General features: G+C 43.0%; 1 protein-coding gene across 1 annotated transcript in view; it reads left to right on the top strand.

Annotated features, from left to right (window-relative positions):
• Positions 1 to 1,164: 1,164 nt before the first annotated feature.
• Positions 1,165 to 16,914, top strand: part of SLC5A8 (solute carrier family 5 member 8) — a 41,522-nt gene continuing 25,772 nt past the window's right edge. Inside the window, exons 1-6 of the mRNA XM_090042827.1 lie at positions 1,165 to 3,937; positions 6,202 to 6,267; positions 9,664 to 9,715; positions 11,385 to 11,452; positions 12,253 to 12,407; positions 14,300 to 14,440. Coding sequence (XP_089898953.1) covers positions 3,593 to 3,937; positions 6,202 to 6,267; positions 9,664 to 9,715; positions 11,385 to 11,452; positions 12,253 to 12,407; positions 14,300 to 14,440 — 827 coding nt within the window. The 5' untranslated portion in view covers positions 1,165 to 3,592. The remainder of the gene's footprint in view (positions 3,938 to 6,201; positions 6,268 to 9,663; positions 9,716 to 11,384; positions 11,453 to 12,252; positions 12,408 to 14,299; positions 14,441 to 16,914) is intronic.

Below are 16,914 nucleotides of genomic sequence, written 5' to 3' on the forward strand. Positions count from 1 at the left end.
TGCAATAATTGGCTAATGTAAAGCACATAAACAGTTCTGAAAACAGGGATTAACTCAAGTTGCTTCTGCTGAGAGGCAGGGGAGTAGGCCAGAGAGTATGATTCCTTCATTCCTTTTTTGTCTTGGCCCCATATCTCTTTAGTTCTAGGCTGCCCAGTGTTGCAACTTCACCAAGAGGGATAAAGGATGTCTAACCCTAACCAGCTTAGGGTGGTAAAGACTCTCTCACAGGAACTGGAACATGCAAGTTTCAATATCCTCATTTCCTGAGTGAGTTCATTAAGTTTAAGGCTATGATGTAAAAGGTGGGTGGCAATGCCATCTCTGCTGCCACCACGGTGCCTGGACCAGAAATTCTTGATTTCACATGAACAGAGACGCCTACTAAGTAACAATGAGCATCAAACCACCTCTGAAATTTCTGAAATGATCTTTGGAAGAGCCTAAGTCCTACTATTGGCTTTATAGGGAACCTAGGCACTTAAACCTGATCAAAACAAGTCACCCTCCTAGGACAAGGTACCTAAATATTAGGCCTTCTCATGCTTAAGTGTAGGCCCCTACATGACCAAACTGGATTTGGCTCTATTATATGCTTTACCTGGATTAGGGGCTGAGAATTTTGTGTCTATAAACTGGCTTTTCTTATGTAAAACCTATTTCACAGCCAAAACCTCTTCAAAATGAGTAGGAGTATGGAGATGTAAGAAACGCTACATCAGGTCTAGACTTAATGCTTAATTAGCTAATCTCGATGTTGGCCTCAGAAAACACAAAGCACTTGATAAATGTAATAAATATTATTATTGTGTGCAGATGGAATGCAGACCAAGTGAAAGTGACTCTCTACTTTGCATTTGTTAGTGTTACAAACTGAAGTACTTCACCACAAAACAGTGAAAAATACAGGAAAATCTCACACTGGGAAATTACAATCTCACAGAGCACAAATTACAGCTGCTGAGTGGATATTCATTTCTTAAATGAGCTGATCCCAATTTCACAGTGAATATTGATCATTTTCCTCTGAGTACCCCCATCTGGGTCATTTTGAAATTCCAAGTCTATTACCAGAAGAAGAGCCAAGGAAATTAAATGTATCGTTAATAAAAAAAGTGGCTAAAATAATCTTAATTTTCATTTTATTGAAAATTTTGTTAAACAACACAGCAAACACATCAAAGCAGAATAATGGATTAACATTATCTTACATATATATGCATGTGATACTGATGTATATAACTGGCTATACTGTTCCCAGTCATTCAAAAGACAACTAGTAACATAGAATACCAAGTAATGTTCTGGAGCACAAAATATTATCATCACTGATCCTTTGCTGCACTTTAAATATACCAGGGTTGTCAGAGTTACCACGGTTGATATGTAACTAGAGTTGAAGACCATATTTTTGTGTCAAGAGCAGTTTTGCAATTTCAAAATGCCTTCCATTTGGGAATGAAAACAGAAATGCTTAAATTTCCTATGAAGGAATGCTTTTTTTTTTAAATTACTTTTAAACTGAAGCATTCCATTTGTGGCAAAAAACAGACTTCTTCATTGCTATTTCAACTTCTGTATTTATATTACACTAGCACAATTAAAAAAATAAAACAGCAGTTGCTTCCAAATGGCAGATTAAAATGTTCTGTTCTAAAAAAAGTGAAAATGGAACATTTAAAACCTCAGCATATTGATCTGGACATCTCTGGTCTAGGCTTAGGGCTATAGGATCAGTCTCTCTTCTACAGGAACTTTTCCATTCTGAATAAATAATGAAGTATTTCATTGGAGCAAGAGACTGAAGCCACAACCTAGATGCTAAAGCACTGAAACTGAGAAACCCAATTGAAATCTCTGCTCCAAATCCAGCACAGGAAGGGCTAGGTCTGGGTCACAGACATTGCAGGTGAGTGCCTTAATCCCTGGGCTCTTGCCAATTTTGGAAAGGGTGGTTTTGCTCCTATGTTCCCTTCCCACCCCTCCCCTCACCAAACCAGCTAGCCAACAAACAAGAAAGCATCAGTATATTTCTATTCCAAAATGGAACAAAATACATTTTGAAACAAACTTTTTGGTGAAACATAATTCTTGTTTTTCAGCCAGCCCTACTTCTGACAGTCTCAGAAAGCACTTTCCACGTCCTTGTTACTATTTACAGTGTTGAATAACCAAAAAAGACCAAACCCTTCATTTTTAACAGGTACTTCACCATTTTGGTGAACACCAGGTTGTGCTAGTTTGATCAGCTGTAGTCAGCTGGTATTTCACTGAGTGGGACTGGTGTGGAGAAACATTCTTCAGCTAGCTGTGGTCATCTGCTTCAAACTGAGGATCAGGACCAAGTATTAAAATTCCTAACTGATCGAGGAGCCTCACATTCTTTGAGAAAGTGACTTCACTTCAGAACCTATGTCTCACTGAAAGCCAGTTTTAGGCTCCTGAATCACCTGATCATTTTTGAAAAATGTATCTGTTGGTCTTCTGGAGAGAAGCAGAAAGTTTTATCCGCCACTAGTGAGTCCTTTCTATAGGCAGGGCACTAACTTCACGTTGAATCCTTCATGAAGAACTTCATCAGTTCAGAAAACTACGAAGAGGATAATGTTGGCAAATCAAAGAAATCCATTAGATGTCAAGGACTTGATCACACTGCTCAGCCAGTACCTCTGGCCTTTTTTCACTGGACAATAAAGTTTCCCCATTTTAGAGGCAGCTAAGCAACAAGCTGGATGGTACTTCTTCCACCAGTCTCTTGAATGCCATGCTGCTTATCTTCTTTTCCATTTGGTGCTTCTGGAAGAAAACTCCACAAACGTGTTCACCCTGATACAGAAACTGCTAGAAAATGAAAACATTTTGGAAAGGCTTTAAAAAAAGATAAAAGCATCTCCTCCCCCTCTCCCCCACCCCCTTGCAATCCAATCCGGGCACCAGGATGCTGAAAAGAAGAGACGTTTTACTCAACAAACGTGTTGCTGGGGCTGGGGCTGATGTCAGAGCTCCTTGCAGGCTTCAGCCCAGCACGGGATGGAGGGTGGCTCTGCTAAGTCCATGTCAGGGAATCTACTACGCCTTTGAATCTGTCAGAGAATCTGCCGAGATCCTGTCACAGATCCTGTGTCTTAGACTCTGCCAGGATGCTGCGGCACAGATCCTACGTCTGGGAACGTGCTACCATTCTAGGTCGCAGATCCGTTCGGACTGTACGTGGTAGCTCCCATGGCCTGGAATCTGCCAGGGCGCCGCGTCACAGACCCTGCCCCGAGACCGTGCTAAGATTCCACGTTATGGATCTGGACCGCTGCGATGCTGCCGGGCGGGCCGCGATGGCCGCGTTTCTAGGAGGAGCGGGGCGCGGCGCGGGTGCGGGCGGGCGCTGCCGCCGCCGGGGAGCGGGGCGCGGCGCGGCCACGTGCGCGGTGATTAACGCCGCCGCCTCCGCGCCGGGCCGGGGCGGAGCCCGCTGCGCTCCCGTTCCCGGGGGGCGGGCGGGGCCGGGCGGCTCCGGCGCTGCCGCCTCACCTGCGAGCCGAGCTGAGGCGAAGCGAGGCGAGCCGAGGCGGGCGGCAGAGCGGGAAGCGGCTCCGGCATGGCCACGGCCACGGGGCGCTTCGGGGTGTGGGACTACGTGGTGTTCGGGGCCATGCTGCTCATCTCCGCCGTCATCGGCGTGTACTACGCCTTCGCGGGCGGCGGGCAGAAGACCTCCAAGGACTTCCTGATGGGCGGGCGCAGCATGAGCGCCCTGCCCGTGGCGCTGTCCCTCACCGCCAGCTTCATGTCGGCCGTCACCGTGCTGGGCACCCCGGCCGAGGTGTACCGCTTCGGCGCCGTCTTCTGCGTCTTCGCCCTCACCTACCTCCTGGTGGTGCTGGCCAGCGCCGAGATCTTCCTGCCCGTCTTCTACCGCCTGGGCATCACCAGCACCTACGAGGTGAGAGGGGCCTGCGCCCTGCCCCTGCCCCTGCTCCTCGCCTCGCCCTGTCGCCCCTCTCCCTGTCCCATGCCGTGCCCGTGTTGCCAGCTGGGCACCGGGCTGGGTGACTGGGTTGCGTGGGGAGGAGAGTGTGCGTCTAGGTCAGGTCTCCGCCTGTTTAAGGATGAAGCCGTGCACTGGCATGAACCAACTTGAGGTCCTGAAACCCACAGCGGGGTAAAAAGCCTGTGTCCTGCCCTCCACTGCCCAAAATTACAGGCATGGAAGGGCCACGTGCTTGGAAATAAGGCTGCCCCTGCACTTGCCTTGCTCCAGTATCCCCCTGTTGACCTGGTCTCAGTATTTTTACCCCCTTCTGGGTTTTAGTACCTCAAGATGTTCAAGCCAGTGCATGGCTTTATCTGTGCACAGACTGTGACGTGCTCTAGACAGGCAGATTTTATTGGACCGTTTCAAACCAAAAGGTGAAAGTGCCAAAGTGCAGAGATCCCCTTCCCCCTCACCCCCATTCATCAGTAACAAACTCCTGCCATTGAGCCCCCCCACACCAGCACCCCTGTCACACTTATAGAACAAGATGATCATCTCTTCCCCCCCTCCCACCCCCCCGTGCCGAGTGGTCCCTTGATGGCCCGGCATGACACAAACTGGTCCACATTCGGTTGTAAAGGAAATGTCCAAACTCAATGGAGTCCCAGTGCCCTGCCCAGAAACAGAAAGAGGCAAAGGACGTCACCAATGCCAGCTCCTGAGAGTCAATTCCTGCAGCTTTCCAGGGTCATCGTATGGACCTGGCTCAGTAGGAAATTGGCAGTAGATAGACAGGCACATCTGTCACATCAAAAGCCCACCTGAAAATAAAACCCATCATTCTCAAAAGTGGGTTCCTGAAAGAAGGATTCTGAATCCATATTTAAAGCCCCCAGTGGCATACTTGAGCAGATGCTTAAAGGTAAGGAGATAAGCAATCATTTAATGAATATCATCTGGGCTTCCTCATTTACTTAAAGATAAGCAATCTCTGCATTTGGCATTGGATATGCCCATGTTTTCCTTAGTACTTATGCAGGTCGAGCTGCACATACTCAGCATTTATGAAAACAACTCACTTCTATGTAAGTGCTGAAATATAGCTTAAAAATAGAGGGGTTGTTTCTTTCCCTCACCCAAGTCAAATGATTAAAAAGCTACAGAAGGTATGCTGCTTGAATGAAATGTCTCTGGGAGCTAATGCCTGCAGGGAATTGGCATAGAGGAGCCACATTGGAAACCTGCATTCTCTCGCCCTTTGCCAGAAAGGAGAGTTCTGGTCTTGGAGGACAAGGAACCTCCTTCCTCAGCAGAGATGCTCTCTACATAGAGTGGAAGTCTAATACTCATCTCTGGCTGCTTTCCGTTGACTTTATGTCCATAGGCTTTATGCCCTTAATGATGATCGGTAACATTCTAAAACCCCAGAAAAAAGATCAAAGTACAGTAATAATACAGACTTTATGGTTATTCCCTTATTGCTAATAAAACAGACTATAGAGGTCAGAATTCAAACCTTTCCTTGTCTTTATTTTCTCCCCTTTGCCAGCACTCAAAATTCAAATCTGAACCTCAGCTCTTGTGGATAATTAGATATTATCATCTACACTGTGGATCACACTGGTGGATAAAGGACTTTTCCTTTGTCCTATTGTACATGACACATTATGGTTAAAATGGGCAAGGGAATGAAATTGTATCATGACAAGTCAAGTGAAGCCAAAATTATCCAAAAATAAGGGTCACTGTATCTTAGCAGGCATTATAGACAGAAGGTTACAGTTCGTGTTCAACACTGTACAAGACATTGGATTTATCCGTAATGCTGACAGTGAGTTACTTGGACAAGTGCCAGGGGCAGCATTACAGTAAGAGAGGTGTCAGCTTTAGAAAATTGAACTAAACTGAAAACCTGCTCCTGTTTCTGGCAGATGATCAGAGCAGGGAGAGAGGTCTGATTAACTCTCCTTCCCACAATCTAAACAGGTTCTGTTGTTCCTTCACAGTCCTGGTTATTGCTAAGAGTGATGGGTGTGTTAAGCTCTGCAGCTCAGAAGCCCATGGCAATAATTACCTCCACTGCTTGCCTGCCTGTGGACGTGGGTTCAGATATGCTCACATGGAGCATGTTCTGGATCTGCTTGAGGCAGGGAACCAAGGGAGTTGGACACTTCTGCTAAAATAATGTATAACTTGAATGTGAAAGTCGTTTATTCCTTTTTTCTCCACAGTATTTAGAGCTTCGATTTAATAAACATCTGCGTCTCTGTGGGACATTCCTCTTCATTATACAAACGGCAAGTAAACCTCAAATTCGATCTTTGGTCCTTAGTAGCCTTCAGCATTATTTTATCTAATGTAACTGATGATCATGTTTGAGTAGTTGTTAAGGGTACGACAAAAGTTCAAGAATGGGACTGAAAGTAAAAGACAAGAAAGTTCTTTTAGCTTCATATTTACGAGTTTGAGAGCATATGCTGTTCAGAAGTGCTCTTTATTCCTACAGGGTACTTGAGTAATCTGAGTGCATAGCTTGAAGCACTGCAGTGCTCTATGGCTGCAATGATATGAGGTAGGAATACATTAGCCATGGGATAATAATGTGAAGCGTATGCATTACCTGCACAGTGGTTTTATGCAGATTGCACAAAATCCACAGGTTGCAAATACAGACATGCCCTAAATCAGGGGTGTCAAAGATACAGCCAGATACAGTCCGTGGAGCCCCATTATCTGGCTCAGGGTGCTGCCCTAGTCCTGGAGTTGATCCACATGCCAAATGTGGCACATGCTGGACCAGACCCGCGTGCAGGACCTAGGACACATGATGCACACGGTGCCCACTCTGGCCGGTTTGGGATTCACACAGCACACAGTGCATGTCCCAGTCACACTAGTACATGTACCAAATGCAGTGCCTGCCCCAGCTGGTCCAGGACAAGTGCATGTGGTGCCTGCCCCAGCCAGTCCAGGATCCATGCTGCACACAGTGCCCCGCTTCCAACTGCTCTGGGACAGGTGCTGTGTATAGCATGGGTCCTAGACCAGATGAAGTGGGCACTGCATGCAGTATGTATCCCAAATTGCCTGGAACAAGCATTGCATATTCTGTTGGGATGAAGGGGAGGGGGTGAGAGAGGGAGGGAGTTCATGACCCTTATCTAGTTCTCAGGGCTAGCTATGCAACGTTCATCTGGCCTATGGACCATCCTTATCTCACTCATCTAGCCCAAATGAGTTTGACACCCTACCCTAAATTTCTTGGAACCATTGAATTTGGCAAACATTGGGATGTTAACTGGCCAGTTGCATCTTGGGCACTGCTTCTCCAAAGAGAGAAACAAGTCCATCAAAGGTAAGGGAGATATGGAAAGCAACATGCTTGAGCTCTGATGACATCTCATCATATAGTAACACTCACAAAAGGTCTGAAGATTCAAAAGGGACAAGTTTTTTCATAATCCGTGCTTTCAAAGCAGATAAAAAAAGAAGCTAGTAGGACTTAAGAAATGTATATATGTCGTTGTGCCAAAAACTGTATTTAGTTGTCTGGTATCATTCAAATAAGGTTTGATTTATTTTACCACCTTACCATTTTGATAGTATGGCAGGTATTGGTGTGTCATTTTTTTGTACTTTTGTTTCCTTTTGTACCAAATAATTTGAAGAAGAATAATTATTTCTTGATCCTTGCTTTAAATTAACCAAAATCTGATAAGGGTTGTGGCAAGGAAATTTTTTATCATGATGCTTAAAGGCAGTAGGGAGATCCTCACTGGACATGTCTACACATGCATTTACTCCAGCCTAGATTTACTGTACAGTAAAATACTGCAGAGTAAGGTTTTTTGGGTAGGTGTCTACACATGCAAGGATTAAGGAGAAGGAACCCTGCCACCACCAGGGGGAGCTAGTTTGGGGGCTGCCTGCCGCTGGGGCAGGGACAATATCCCCCTGCCCTGGTAGCAGGGAGCTCTTGGCCCTGGCTCCCCAGTCAGAGGCATGGGGCTTGGAAAGAGGTGCAGGGGTGGGGCAGGTCCAAGCCCCCTGCCCCTATCTGCCAGCAGGACTGCTAGCCGCTAACTTACTGCTAGCTACCCTACCAGTGGATCGGGGCAAGGGGCTTGGACCTGCCACACCCCTGCAGCTCTTTCAAAGCTCCATGCCTCAGTCACCTGATCAGGGCATGGGGCTGGAACCTGCCCCTGACCAGACAGTTCCCAGCCAGCCCCGGGCTGTGCAGGAAAGTGTGCATATACAGCCTGGAGCTGACTGGGGACTGTTCAGGCTGGGTGGGAAACTGTCCCCATGCAAGGAGCTCCCAGGGCCTGCTCTTTGATTGCAATTGCGATTGCAGAGTAGGGCTCTGTGATTGTGGAGAGGGGGTTGGTAACAAACTCCCAGCCTGTTTCCAGGCCCAGCTCCCCGATTGCAGAGCTCCCCACTGGTCAATGTGATCAGGAAGTGGGGGCTGAAAGCTCCCTGCTGCTGGGGCAGGGGAACATTGTCCCCACCTGGCCATGCAGGGCAGATGTTGGGGAGCTTGTTTCCCAGCCTGTTCTGACCACAGCCTGTTCCCCACCAGCTCCATGCTTGTGGAGCTGGGTGCGAAACAAACTCCACAGCTCCTACCAGCAGGGAGCTCCCAGTGCCGGCTTCGCAACCATGGGGCCGCTGTTGGGAGATGCTTATCTTGTAGTCCAAACTGTGGTCACGGTGCTAGCTCTAAAATTGCATACTTGCTGAACGCCAGGTAAGTGGAGTTTTATTTGCTCCTTTTCCACTTATACATTGGCTATATGTATAGCAAAAATCAGGACTAATTCAAATGAAGTCAGTGGAGTTAAATCATATAAAGATCAGTGCATGCAAGCTCAGAACCAAAAACTCATTGTGAAACTTGTGGAACTGCATATGTCATTGTTGAATTTGATCCATAGACTTCCTTGGAATTTGACTGTAGTTGACTTCAACCTTAATTTCTGTAAATATGGCTCTGTTACACTACAATCAGTTTCAGCAAAACAGAGCAAAGGCTACCAAGATTAAAAGACATGATAATACAATTATTATAGATAATTGTGATCCCTATTACGATAAATGAAAATGAAGGGATTCTTTTGGGTGTGTGTCTGGATTACTTTCCTGTAATGAATGAAAATAAACAAAACAATCATCCATACATTCTTGCCACCCCTCAATGGCTGCAACCCATTGGTCTATAAAACCCAACATTACTATACAATAATGAATATGTAATGATGTGCCTCTAGTTATTGTTAATTTCCATTATGTTTGTGTATTAAGTAGTGCTTGAATCCTACTGAGACTAAGAAAACAGACAGTAAAAGGTTTCCTGGCAAAACGCACATAAACTTTATTGACTTCCTGTCTATTACTGCACAGTGATATGACTGGTGAACAGTTTGGCAAGATGAAGAGGACTTTGGTATTTAAGAGCTGCTTTAGTGTTTGGTTTTTTTAAATAATGCACCATGAAGAGTGCACTACTAGTTAGTTCCCTGGTATTTTTCCTATAAACACAAGCATTGTTACTTAACACTGCAGAGCACTTAGATACATTGATATTATACTTTGTGGAAATGCCTACAAAAAATCAATTGTATGTCTGTATCACAATTTTCAGAAATGCATGCTTCCTTTGATTTTTCTATTTGTTTGCTCTCCTCTAGATCTTGTACACCGGAATTGTTATTTATGCGCCAGCTCTGGCACTAAATCAAGGTGAAGTGACTATAAAGTAATCATTTTATGTTAAAATTATTTGTGTAGTTCATTTTCAATTTTGTTTTCTTTCATTTTGGAATATATAGAACTACTAGGATTTTAAAGCAGGTAGAGATATACACCACATTAGGGTCAAATATGTAGTTTTTCAAGACTTACATTGGCTTTACTAGGAGTTCTGTTTGAGTGAAGACTTCCAATAATCTCTAGTTAATGAGAGATTGTGGAAGAGACTAAAGACCCAGTGACAAATTCTGCTGTCAGTTTTACTACTTGTTTTTGATCCCCTGAGGCTGTGATTACGTGAGGCTACTCAGGCAAGTTAAGAAAACTGGCTAAAGTTGTGAAGTCAATGTACATGTGTGAAGCAAGTTTAAAGCCCCATGTGACTGCTATGAGAAGCAATAATTCTGGGGGGGTGATATCCTTAGTTGGAACAATGGCATAGTTGGAATCAAGTTAGACAAGCTTTCAAATGCAAGACATTCTTCATCAGTTCAGTGTTCTTGTACAGAATCAGGACTGGGCCATTTTCTTTCATGCAATTAATTTATTTCTCAAAAATGTAGTTTGAGATGGTTTCAGGTGCCCCATGAACTTGGGAGGCATTCTACAAATAATTTTGGCCTGGGAGGGAAAAAAAATGTTGAAGTCAGAATTGTGTTGAAACATTTTTCAGGTGAAATGTTTTGAAACCACACTAGGTTTTGAAATTGAGCTAAACTTTTAATATTTTAAAAAGACCCCAAATTAAATATTTCCAGTTTTCATTTAGTGAGAAATACATTCAGTTTGAACTAAATGAAAATAACTTTTTTTTCCTTTTTGCCTTATTGGTTTGGTCTGAACCAAACAATACATTATATGCCCAGCTCTGTTCTGGAGCAGTCTGTAGTGATCTAGTGACTGGTGCCTCCTGAGTCTGAGGAGGCACAATTTGTGGGCGGGCGGGGGGAGGGGGGCAGGCCAAAAGCCCCAAATGCACTCCTATACTTCTGTGCCATGGCTTAGTGTCCCCTCCTCAACACACCGCTGGCCTGCGCGGCAAAAAAACCTGCCCCATCCTGAGCAGTGTGAGTCGGGGGCCAATCTCAGGAGGTGCACGTATCCTGTTTTTCCTCCGCCCCCCCGCCACCACCTACCCGTCACCTGTTTCTATAACTCCAAACAAGAGGTTTAACAAGCTTTAAGTGATTCACATTGGCTTCAGACCTTTAGTTGATTCACCTGAACTGTCCCAAGTATCCCCAGGTAGATAAACTCTTTCAGGCAACCCACACATCCTTTTGCTCTGAAATCAGCAGGTCAACAGAGGTCAAGACTATATTTTAGAACTTTACTGAATTGGAGCCTATAGCAATATAATCATTCTTACTTACTGAGATTTAGAGAAGAGAGTTGTTCTCGAACATATTTCCAATTGTGCAGAAGTATGGCCTGCCAGAATTACTTTCCTGAGTTCTTTTAGTATTCATTTCTATCAGAAGTGTGTGGTTTTAATATACAAATAACTGTGTTGCTATTTTTACTACTTTCTGCATAATTTAGTTCCAATCTATTTTTTTTCCAGGCAACCAGAGCAAGATACAAAATAGATTTTGATTTTAACTGATTGATTTTCATCAAAACCATTATTCAGAGTTGTTTATTTTCCCTCTTTTTTCAGTCACAGGATTTGATCTGTGGGGTGCAGTGGTTGCCACTGGAGTAGTCTGTACGTTCTATTGCACGCTGGTACGTTGGCTGTCTGTGTTAAAGAAACCCAACTTCTCTTCAGTACTCACTCAAAATATGCAACATTGTTCCCCTAAAAATATCATACAAATACTGAGCGTAAGCTTTAATGAAGGCAAAGTGCCTCCAAAGCATGTATAGAAAACACCTTCTCTATGTGGGCATTTTTACTTCCACATGCAAAGGGCCATGTGATCCATCCATCCCTACTGCAGCATTGTTTGCTTTCCCAAGTAGCGACTGGGCAGGTTGGGGACAGGAGAAGATGCTGCTTAGGAAGATAAACATGTCATCCCGCTCTCATCCTTGCAGAGTTTATAGAAATATATTTCCCCAGAGACATCTCTAATGGGATTTTCCACAAGTGGGGTTATTCTGACACACATATCTGAATGATCTAAGTATGTCTTCATTGAAGCAACAACTTCCTTGAACAATGTGGTAGAAATTCATTCTGTATTTTGCCCAGTATTTCTTTTCTTAGGGTTATATTGTGCCGCTGAATTTTAAGCAGAACTCACTGAAATCAGTGAAAAGTGTTTAAAATTTGATGGTGTATTTAAAAGTATAAATGGTTCCTGTATTTTAAGTAGTACTTCTATAGAAGTCAGTAGGTTGGAGCATAAGAAACATTCGTAGGTATTATCCATTGTTGCTTTGATTCAAGGAGAGTTGCCTTAGCTGGAAAATTAGTTTAGTTCATTTGAAACTGGTAATTACATTCAACTAAACTGAATATGGATTTAAAACAGAATCGCCCTGGTTCCTACTGTACACCGTGTCTGTTATTCCCCTCACAGGGTGGTTTAAAGGCTGTTGTCTGGACAGATGTTTTCCAAGTTGGGATCATGGTAGCTGGGTTTTCATCTGTGATTATACGGTCTGTGGTGGTTCAAGGGGGAATCCAACGCATTCTAAATGATTCCTATGATGGAGGAAGATTAAACTTCTGGGAGTAAGTTGGCATTTGTTCAAGCTAATGACTAACACAAACAATAAATAGTTGTAAAATGGTATCTGCATCTGCGCTATGGAGACTGTTCAAGTAGGCTCACTTGCTTTTTTCAGTGCTACTTTTGGCCATGTAGACAGGTGTAAAGTGATTACTTTGGAATAAAGCCTCTATCAAGGGTAAGTATGGTAATTGGATTTAATAAATTTGTTCCTTTCTAGGAAGGCCATCCAGTTTAATGTGATGTTCTAGTTTAAATGCATCCAGGCATTACTAAAACTCTACAAGACCAAATCTTTGAATTTTGTTCAACTTCGTTCTAAGGATATGTATCACTTATACATGTTTCCAAATGTACTGTAAATATAGTTTGGAAATCAATAATTTACAGAAGCAAAATATTGCATTCTAAAAATGTTAAAACATTTTGACATTTTCATTTTATTTTTTTCTGTCTGAAACTTTTTGATGAATAATTTATTTGTGTAAATACGTCCCCCAGATCTAATTATAACAAATAATTAGTTTGATTTTTTTTAAATCTATGTCCCATGGTAAAAATCACTTAATGAGAATTCATAATTTTTTAAAAATTTAAGACTATTCAAATTTCATCAGTGAATAATTTGCCTACAGATTTTTCATGAATTGAACTTTCCAAACTGCATTGGTAACTTACACTAGACATTTGGTCTTATTTCTGTTCCTGGACTGTTTTCATCTTAATTAGCTGTTTGCCCTGGGAAAAAAATATCTTACCACATTTTTTTAAAGTAATTATTTTAGTGTTTTAAAAAAAAAGAGAATTGTGGCCCAAAGTCTTTGAATTAATATTATGTGATTTATATTGGAAAATTATGATCTGAGTCAAATATACTTTATGATTAAAATACAAAGTGATTTAGAATAACCTACTTACAGTTTATGCTACAGTACTTAATAGCCATGCTTCACCATACTTAACACCTGGAGCTAAATCAATAAAATGTCATAGGAGAGTTTATTTCAGTAGAGGTTGGTTGAGGAAAAAAAAAACATAGTGTTGATTTTCCTCTCGTCCATCTTGCCTTAAATTAAGGTAATCACTCAATGGTGTTACATTAATTAAAATGGTGTAGCTGACAGAATAATCAAGTATCTTAACATTTTATGAAAAAAAGTTTTTTTTGCCAATAGTCCTAGCTCTGGTATACATGCCACCTTACCTATGATTGTATTTTACAATCAAAGTATATCACAGGGCTATCCAACTGGTGACCCATGCGACACATGGCCTGTAACTAACTAAGAGGTTAGTTTGTGGTCCTTGGGCTCTCAACAGGCCACCACTCTCCCCTATTGCTCCAGCTCCAGCAGCAGCAGCAGCAGCAGGAGGGGTCTCTGGGCTTCCCCTCATCCCATTCAGCTTCCACTTCCTGCCCCCACCCTAGGGAGTGGGGTGGGATGGCACAGAGCAATGCAGCCCATGGTGCTGGTGGAGCATGCAGATGGGGGAGCTGAGGATTGGGTGCTCGTAAGGCACAGCATACAGCCCCTGTTGGTACAGCCTGAGCAGCATGCAGCCCCCAGTCACTTAGCCATTGAACAGCCCTGATACACCATTTAAAATTTGCCTTCAGCCATTATTTAGACATATGGGAGTTTTGCTATTGACTTAATAAGGAAGGGAAGAGTGTCATCCCATAATTTAAAATGTGCTTTTCATGTTTATTCCTATACCTAAAGTTTGAGTACTAAATTGTTCCAAAGATGCAGGAATAAGAGTCTACATTTGACCAAGTATTTGAGAATAACTTTTCCACTAATTGTTGAGTTGTTTTGGTAACAAATAGTTAAATATTTTCATATCCTGAGTCTTAGTTTTTCTCTCATTTAGTCTTTTTTCTCTCATTTAGCTTTAATCCCAATCCCTTGCAAAGACACACCTTCTGGACAATTATTATAGGTGGGACCTTCACCTGGACTGGAATATATGGGGTCAACCAAGCTCAAGTTCAGAGATACATTGCCTGCAAAACCAGATTCCAAGCAAAACTGTAAGCCCACATGCAGTATATGAAATTGTTCAGTTTCAGACTTTAGCCAATAGCTATACTTCATCAGGAACTTTTTTTAAATGAAAGGTTTAAATCTATAGATAACTCATTTACAAAAGGTAATAAAAGCCTGTGCTTTTTGCTTTGTGATCCAGGTAAAAAATAAGCTGGAATGCTAAACACCAGTACTTAAATCGAGTGTAATTTGTGGTTACATTTAGTCTTGTTGTTTGCCTGTTTACTATCCTGGGATTGTTGCATATGAATAGCTACCTTATGTTTATTTGCAACCTAAAGACAAATTCTACAGCCTTAGTAATGCAATTTTTTGTCATACCAGCTCTTGGATTTGGTACTATATATGAAACTTAAGTTAGTTAATAGGAATTTTGCTTGAGTAAGGAGTAAAAGATTTATCCACAAAGGTAGGTATGAGCATGATAAAATGCTGAAATCGATTGTCCAATGAAAGGACTGCTCCAGAATTATATACTTTATTTTCAGGGTAATTAATAAGATGTAAGCCACTATAGAAGCTCATTGTAGATACTGGCAGAAAGCTCTATTTTCCTTAAATTTGAAATAGCAGATTCCCCGTGCCCCCTCCCCTCCAAATGAACCAAGTTTCTCTTTACCTCTAAATCTGAGCTCAGGATTCCAGGATAATTCATAAACTCTATCCATATAATTTATAGGAGAACAACAAAGCTGCAAATCATAATAGAATTGCCTAATTAGAGCAAAGGAGAGTATTTTGAAGGTTTTAACTTTTGAAAAATGTGGACAAAATAACCAGAACATTTTTAAAGCAGTGTGTTGAGATGCAAAACATTTTAGGTTACAGCAGTGAAAAAAAGATATTCTGTAGTCAGTTGCGTTTATGCATTGAATGAGTTGTGGCATCATCAGTTAAATTTCAAATGCATCATTTTTTGGTCATGTTGCTTTTCTCAGGGTTCTAGCCAGTACAAAAAAACATTCTATGTTTCAATGTTGATTGTTTAGTAATGTGTGGGATATAGTTTCCAGCCCAAGTATTTTGTTTGGGCAATAGTTTCATACGTTGCATTTCAATTGTGTAGCATATTGACTCATCCAAGCAGCCCTTTCTTCAGAGCTAATGTTACTTTTTGGAATGCCCATCCTCCTTCTCACAATGAAATCCTTCACAGGCATCATAGAGGTAGTTGTGACTAGAAGAGTCTCGAATGTGGCACCATTGGAGCCATGTGGCCAAGAACTTCAGATAGAGCTGCTCCAAGATACAGAGCTTCCATGTGGAAGGCCCTCCACTCCCAAGAATCAATATAGTTTGTAGGACTGTATAGCCTGTCTACCTTGGGGGCTCGTATAGTAAAGAAATTTTTCCTTACATCCAGCCTGAAACGGTCTTGCAGTAGTTTCTGACCGTTCAACCTCATCATCCCTTGGGGCACTCTGGTGAACAAACATTCCCCCAAATACTGGTGGTCACCCCTGATAAACTTATAGGTGGCCATCAGATCACCCCTGAGCCTGCGCTTTTCCAGGCTAAAGAGCCCCACGACTCTCAGCCTGTTGTCGTAAGATCTGTTTTCCTGACCTCTGATCATGTGCGTGGCTCTTCTCTGGACTCTCTCAAGTTTCTTCACATCCTTTTTGAATTGTGGAGCCCAAAACTGGACACAGTACTCCAGCTGCGGCCTCACCAAGGCTGAGTACAGGGGGAGAAGGACATCCTGGGATTTGCTTGAGAAGCATCTATGGATGCAAGCCAGCATTTTGGTTGCTTTACTAGCTGCAGCATCGCATTGCAGGCTCATGTTCATCTTGTGGTCAAAGATGACCCCCAAGTCTCTTTCTTCAGTAGTGCTAACCAGCGTAGCTCTGCCAAGCCTATAAGGATGCTGCAGGGTTTTTTTCCCCAAGGTGGAGAACCTTGCATTTTTCGGTGGTAAACACCATCAGGTTCATTCTCGTCTGCCCATTTGCTGAGCCTGTCCAGGTCAGCCTGGATCACCCTCCTGCCTTCTGGCGTGGATCCTTTGCCCCAAAGTTTGGTGTCATCGGTGAACTTGGCCAGTCTGTTCCTGACTCCAATGTCCACATCATTAATGAAGATGTTGAGCGATATGAGTCCAAGGAGAGAGCCTTGGGGGACCCTACTGGTCACAGGACACCATGATGAGTGACTTCCATCAATTACTACCCTCTGGGTCTGACCACAGAGCCAATTTCCGAGCCAGTGGATCATGGTGGACCCAAGTCCACAATTGGCCAGTTTCGCCAAGAGGTGATCATGGGATGCCAGATCGAAGGCTTTTTTGAAGTCAAGATATATGACATCAATCTCTTCTCCCTCATCCAGGTGATAGTTCACCTGGTCCTAGAAGGAAATGAGATTGGTCAAGCAAGACCTACCCGCAACAAACCCATGCTGGCTATCCCTCAGGATGTTGGCTTTGGCCAGTCCATTAAGGATGGCCTCTTTAATA

The sequence above is a fragment of the Crocodylus siamensis genome, chromosome 4 (assembly GCF_052110815.1).
Source record: "Crocodylus siamensis isolate JL-2025a chromosome 4, ASM5211081v1, whole genome shotgun sequence".
NCBI classification, from domain to species: domain Eukaryota; kingdom Metazoa; phylum Chordata; order Crocodylia; family Crocodylidae; genus Crocodylus; species Crocodylus siamensis.